Source organism: Chrysochloris asiatica, unplaced genomic scaffold, assembly GCF_000296735.1.
Source record: "Chrysochloris asiatica unplaced genomic scaffold, ChrAsi1.0 scaffold00019, whole genome shotgun sequence".
NCBI lineage: Eukaryota > Metazoa > Chordata > Mammalia > Afrosoricida > Chrysochloridae > Chrysochloris > Chrysochloris asiatica.
The window spans coordinates 3,602,455-3,609,933 of NW_006408537.1; the positions used below are offsets into that span (position 1 = coordinate 3,602,455).

Here is a 7,479-nt window from a genome sequence, read left to right on the forward strand (position 1 = left end):
TCGTAACCACTACGCTACCAGAGCTCCTTAGAGAGAAAGAGAGAGTCCTGGTGTGGTGCTGTGGGTTAATGTATAAGACTGCAAAGCTGTTTGAACTGCAAGGTTGGTGGTTCAAGCTCACCAGCTGCTCCTCAGAAACCCTATACAGGGTCGTTATGGGTTGGAACTGACTTGATAGCACTTAATAACAACAAGAACATATATGTATATATATACAGGGTCACTATGAGTTTGAATCAACAACAATAACTATTTCATATATATATATGATAGTGTAGTGGTTACAAATCGGGCTGTGAACCGCAAGGTCAGCAGTTCGAAACTACCAGCTGTTCCTCAGGAGAAAGATGATGCTTTCTGCTCCCATAAAGATTTACAGCCTGGGAAACCCTGTACAGGGCCACTATGAGTTGGAACTGACTCCACGACACATAACTACCACCACCATAGTTGGACCATTTGAATCTCCTTACCACCTGAAGTCCTGGTGTGGTGCTATGGGCTAATGCTTCAGACTGCAAACGTTTGAACTGCTAGGTTGGTGGTTCAACCTCACCAGCTGCTTCTTGGAAACCCTATACAGGGTCGCTATGGGTTGGAATCAACTCGACAGCACTTAACAACAACAACAATGTGTGTGTGTATCGGACTGCTAACCTCAAGGTCAGCAGTTTGAAGCTACCAGTTGTTCTGCAAAAGGAAGATGAGGCTTTCTACTCCCGTAAAGATTTACAGTCTCAGAAACCCTATACAGGGTCACTATGAGTCAAACTGACTCCTATATATTTGTGAGCGGAATCCTGGTATGGCACCATGGGCTAATACACTGAGCTGCAAAGTTGGTTTGAACCACAAAGTCGGCAGTTCCAGCTCACCAGCCGCTCCTTGGAAACCCTATACAGGGTTGCTATGGGTTGGAACCGACTCAGTGGAACTTAACAACAACATATATTTATGTGTGTATATGGAGTATGCGTAAGTCCTGGTGTGGCACTGTGTGTTAATGCGCTGGACTGCAAAATTGGTTTGATCTGAAATATCAGCAGTTCAAGCTCACTGGCTGCTCCTCGGAAACCCTATACAGTCACTATGGGTTGGAACCTACTCAACAGCACTTAACAACTACAACAATAACATGAAATGTGTATGTGATTCTACTGCCTACTTAAAACAAAACAAAATGATATTTTAAAAAGAGTGTTTGATGACATGTGCATATACTCACAAAGAGTTGAAATAATTTTAAAGCAGGCCACAACACAGTATTTAGTCTAATTCTGTTTGGAAGAGAAATGCAAAAGAATAGATGAGGAAATCTAATACTTTAACATTAGAATATAGGGCTGTTTTCTTTCTTTTCCCTTTCTAGCAGCTTATATAAATGTCTACAACAGTGAACTTGCATTTCTTTTATAATGAGAAAAAATTTTAAATTCATAAATGATACAATCCATGTTTACCTATTAAATATAATATTTTGAAGGAACAGCAATAGAGGCCACTAAGGTTTGCCAGTGACAGAGACAGAAGGAAGCTCAAATCAATCAGCTCATAGCCACCTTGTATAGCAGAGAGCTGCCCCATCGGGTTTCCAAGGTTGTAATCTTTATGGAAGCAAACTGCCACATGTTTCTCCCATAGGGCAGCTGGTGGGTTGAAACCACTGACCTTTTGGTTAGCAACCAAGTGCTTAGCCACTCTTGGAATAGGGCAATGCAATAGGAAACAGCCATTTGAAGCTCTGGGAGTTCAAGGAACTGTGGGGGCTCTGGTGTCAGGAGAACTAAAGAAGGCAGAGTGGTCTGGTAGGAGCTGGGGAGGGAAACAACAAAGACTTGCAGGCCAGAAAAAAAATCCTTGCTTCACCAGAAAAAAAACCAAGTCACTCAAAGCACTAAAATATAAGAAAACTCTAAATGTTCATGCTAGAAATTAAAGAGAATCTACATTCTTTCTCTCCTCTGTGTCCTAACAGATCATATAGTCTGAGCAGGAGAAAACAACCAAAATACATTTTTTAATGATTTTTTTTTTAAATGATCTTCTTAAATTTGTTTTGAGATTAACCTGGAGACATATTTTTAATTTTGTTCTTTATTTCTGCTCATTTTTCTTGCATTGTATTTGCTTTGTTCTGTTCTGTTTTTGTGGATGCGAATACACTACCTTCAGCAGAGGAAAGTCAGAAAGAATAGAAGCATTGAGTTCTTCCATCATTAAAATAGTTTCTATCAGTTGTACATCTGCCCAACTGAATTTGTTGCCAACAAGAAAGTCTTCTCCATGGTCTTTCAAAACCTACCGAAAGAAAAATAACAGACATTGAATAAAAGCAAAAGACTACTTTGCCTGGCTAAATAGTTATAAGAACGTGGAATCTTTTCTATACATCAGATCTACTGAAGAACTCCTTTCTTCATAATCTCCAGTGCTAGTGAGCATAGGATGAAACTGACACTCTAACACATTACTATGAACTGGCACAATCCTTGGGAATTTTTTTTTTTTTTTTCTTTAGCTCTACCCGTAAATATTTACAGCCTCAAAAACCCTATACAGGGTCACTATGAGTTGGAACCTACTCCACGGCACATAACCACCACCACCAACACACCAAGGTCTCTTGGGTGGTGAAGTGTTGGAATTCCCTGGAACTGGTAAAGTAAAACTTTACCTACCAGTTCAAAGAGTCACAAGACCACTCTTAGTTTGAGTCTGGTTGCTATGTTGTTGCTGTCATGTGCCATCATGTTGAGCCAACTCATAGACACCCCCTAGGACAGAGTAGAACTGCCCCATATGGTTTCCATTGCTATAATCTTTACAGAAGAAGACTGCCACATCTTTCTCTCATGGAGTGACAGGTACGTTCTGACAAATTTTCTATCAGCCAAGTGCTTAATCACAGCATCACCAGGGCTCCTTCTAGCTGCTGTATTGTTGTTAAGTGCCGTTAAGTCTGACTATAACAACCCACTATAGGGTTTCTGAGGACCATATGGTGAGTTGGAACTTCCAGCCTTGTGATTCAAACCAAACTTCCAGTCGAGTGCTTATTCTACATTGCCACACCATGACTCTTTTAGCTGCTATACCAAGAGTAAAAAAGTTACCAAAGAGCTATCTAAAGTCCAAACCTGAGCCACATTAAAAATCAATTTTTCACTCTTCAGTGAAACTAAAATACAAGTAAGTACCCAACTTATGATGTATTCAAGTTATGACAAACCACATTTAGCACACTCTGGGGTTTTGTGGGTTCTTTAAAAAATATTTTATTGTTAGTAATATGTACTATGTATATATTATTGTTTTATTTTGTACATATATTGTTTGTTTAAAATTATGAAGTAATTTTTTATATTGTTTTGTTTAAAATTATGAAGTAATTTAAGTACTATTTGATGGAGAATCTTTCAGAATTAAAAACAAAAATGAGTACATATGTACTATGTACTAAGGAGCTCTGGTAGCATAGTGGTTACGAATTGGGCTGCAAACCACAAGGTCAGCAGTTCGAAACTACCAGCTGTTCCTTGGGAGAAAGATGAGGCTTTCTGCTCCCGTAAAGATTTACAGCCCCGGAAACCCTGTACACTGTCGCTGTGAGTTGGTTGCGACTCCATGGCACATAACCACCACCACTATGTACTAAGGAGCATGGTGACTTCATATGATAAGCACTGGACTGCAAACCACAAGATCCATGGTTCTAGCCTGCCAGCTGCTCTGTGGGAGAGATGAAGCTTTCTGCTTCCATGAAGACATTTAAAAACAAGTCTTAGAAACCCTATAAGGGTCACTATGGTCGGAACCTACTTGACAGCAGTTAACAAGAACAACAACAACAATATGTACTATATATACAACATTGTAGTGTGTAATCTGCTGATGTTGTCATTGTCATGCCAACCTCCAAAGACAAATAAAGACTGAATTTATAAAGATACTGATAATAAAAGGAAATAATAATGAAAAAATAAACAAAACAAAAATTAGATATTTGACTTATTTCAGAACCAACTTTCAACAGAGTACTGGAACAAAATCGTAAGTCAGGAACTACCTGATAAAAATTTCTTAGGTGCAGCTTTAAGTAGAATATGCATAAAATATGTGTTAACCCCATAAATAGGCAATAAAGGTAAATTTAGTCACCACATCTTTTCCTGTGATACATAAAAGAATAAAAATTCTGAAAGGAAAAGACATCTGGAATAAGTGACTCCAGAGTGTACCTGTCAGGGTCAAATATGTATGTGTTAGATGATTCCTACTCAAGAGAAGTTCAGTACTAAAACTCACACAGCATGTAATGGGAGTTGCCTTCTATGAGGCAAAGGTAGCAGACATTGAATAAAAGCAAAAGACACAGAGTCAAAAACAAGAGAAAAATCTTTGAGAGCTGAAGGCACATAGGTCAAAGGGCATATGAATTTCAAAAAGGTACAAGCAAAAATTTTAGAAACAAAAAAAATATAAACACTGATATTTAGAACTCAGTAGAAAAGTTAAAAAGCAAATGCTGTATTTTTTTCATTCCAATTGTCTAATTCGCATTCTGTTTTGTTGAAGGCGCTGTAATCTTATCTGCTTTTTGTTCAGGAACCCTTTATTAACGTTTTGGTTCAAAAGCAGGAAAGCTCTACCACCGACTCTATCTTTTCAAATATTAACTCTTTAAATATTTTTATCGGCTACAAGAGACGTACACACCCTGGATCCCAGCAGCCTACCTTTTCAAAGACAGGTAAGTAGCGAGTTTTTGCCTTCTTCACAATTAATGCAATGTTCTCCTCTTTTTCCTCTGGGGGTTTGAAAGGAACCAATGCGATCATCATCATTAAATCTAGGGTGCCGTCGGTGTACATGTCAATCCTGAAAATACACCATGTGGCATTCAGAGAGGAAACTTTGAGTAAAGGCTTTTCTAATATGACACTTCTGTAGTATAAACACATGTTGGGGCCAGAGGAGAGTCTCAGTCATGATATTGCTCTGGGAAACACTTTAAGAGGTCACAGCTGGTTTTGTGGTTTCTAGAACTGCTTTTGTGGTCAAAACAAGACTATGTGATCTTGCTCTGCTGAGTGTAGAAAGAAAAGAAATTAGGGGGATGGGAAATGACTATGAACACATCATGGACTGATTTTCATCAGTGAAAGCTAAGAAGTTGTAATTTTCATGTTGTATCATAATGTGTTAAGTAAAAGATTAATAACTTGATTTGTATTTTTTAGGTGATATTACGGTAAAGTTATCTATTATGTGGGTATCAGATATTTGGGTAGGGGCAATTATGCTTGCCATAGGTATGATTTTAGGCTAATCACCTCTGGTTGAGACAAACGATCTTTTAGTCTCTCCCTTGAACTTCCACTCTCAGGAGAGACTTTTGAGACAGGTGATTGTGGTCTGGCAGGCATTCTGGATGGGCTTATTGAATAAAGTGAAGTATGAAAGAATCAATGAAAGTTCTAAGTTGAATTCTGCCACACACACAAAAATGGTTGGGTTATTACGACTTAAAAAACATCGAGCCTAATGAAATATACCCAAAGCGCACATCTATTAGCATGAGAACCTTTCCACTCATTTAGAGAAGAGACAATTTAGCAGATCTTCTGTTGGTTTGGTAACTGAGCAAGAAGTTTGCTTTCCTAATTATGGCAGCCAAATGGTTCTATTTCATTTACTTAAATTTTTTTCTATTATTTTTGTTGTTAAGTGCCGTCGAGTCTGTTCCGACCCATAGTGACCCTGTATAGGGTTTCTAATAAGCAGGTGTTGAGCTTGAACTGCCGACCTTGCAGTTTAAACGGCTTTGCAGTCTGGCGTATTAACCCACAGCGCCACACCAGGACTCCATTTATTGGCAGACACTAAAAAGAGTTTTGTTTGTTTTTTTTTCAAAAACCAACAATAATGGTAGATAACATCACTACTATGTATTGGCCTGCTGGTAAATTTATGCTCTGCAAGCTATGTGTCTTTGTATCCCCCACTATGTGCTGGTTGTTGTTGCTAAGTGTCATCGAGGCAGCTCCGACTCATAGTGACCCTGTATAGAGCTTCTGAGGAGCAGCTAGTGAGCTGCAACCGTTGACCTTGCAGTTCAAACAGCTTTGCAGTCTGGCGCGCGTTAACCTACAGCGCCACACCAGAACTCCTGCCTGATAAATTTAATTTAATGATCTTTAGTTTCTAACGTATATAAGAGTAATTTATTTTCATTGCCCTATCTGAATTGGAAATCATTTTTCTTTTATGTCAGATTGTCACTTAGTCCACTTACTTTAGTCTATTACAATTGATGCTAATCCAGAGAAAAGACTATTAATAAAGCTATTTATCACCTAGGACTGGTGTGGCCCACAGATAAAGCACAAGGTCAGCAGTTCCAACTCACCAGTTACTCCTTGGAAACCCTATACAAGATCACTATGAGGCAGAACGGACTCAATACTTAACGACAACAACAACAACATAGCTTGGGGCACACATCTTGGGAGAAAAAGTAAAAGGAAATGTTTAAAACACAGTTAAAGACATACATTAAAGCAATGAAAAAAACAGACTGTTTTTATGTTATTAGTACTTTTTTACATTGTTATCAAATAATTATTTTCATACACTCTTTTTGGGATTACAGGTTTGGAATAACTAGGTCTGTTTTAAAGATGGAAGCTAAACATAAACGACCATATAAGGTGCAACTGTTTGTCTATGTGTAGAAGAATGAAGAATGAGGAAAATTGATGATGCTTGGAATCAACTAATACAATGGACCAATGGAACAAGTAAACGTCTGTCACCTCAACTCTGAGACCAGAAGAACTAGATGGTGCCCAGCTACCACTATTAACTGCTCAGAAAGGCATCATATTAGAAGGTCCCAGATGGAGTGGGAGAAAATGTGAACCAAAACTTAATATCATATATTAAAAAAGGCCAGGCTTACTGATCAGAGGAACTCAAGACATGGCCCTCAACCACCCTTTAGGTCTGAAACAGAACTCACCTTCTTGGCTCAATTTTTAGCTAATCAGTAGATAGGTATATAGGGGGAATACCAACTGTTTCAAGAGGTAGTATATGATCAAGATCCAATGATAGTGAAAGAAGAAGTCCAAGGTGCATTGAAGGAATTGGCAAAGAACAAAGCACCAGGAATTGATGGGATGAAAATTGAAATCTTTCAAGAAAGTGAGGTGGCACAGGAGGCACTCACTCATCTATACCAAGAAACTTGGAAGACAACTATCTGGCCGACTGATTGGAAGAGATCCATATTCCTACACCTATGGAAGCAGTAGCTCAAAAGAGGGAACAAGTCCTTACAGCAAGAATCATTCCCACACCGTCCACACACAGAGTAGACAGGGATGGGCAACTTGGACATTGGCTACCCTAAATGGGGGTGGGGGGCTACAAAGGCAAGAAGTGACTGGCTTACAAGCTTTCAAGAGGGAACCTAGA

At 38.8% G+C, this 7,479-nt stretch overlaps 1 protein-coding gene across 1 annotated transcript in view; it reads right to left on the reverse strand.

The window, feature by feature from the left end:
* LOC102811307 (glutathione S-transferase alpha-4-like) overlaps positions 1-7,479 on the reverse strand; it is a 26,804-nt gene that overhangs the window by 10,805 nt on the left and 8,520 nt on the right. The window contains exons 4-5 of the mRNA XM_006835715.1: positions 4,737-4,878; positions 2,167-2,298 (exon numbers count right to left, since the gene is read on the reverse strand). Of these exons, the coding sequence (XP_006835778.1) occupies positions 2,167-2,298; positions 4,737-4,878 (274 nt within the window). The remainder of the gene's footprint in view (positions 1-2,166; positions 2,299-4,736; positions 4,879-7,479) is intronic.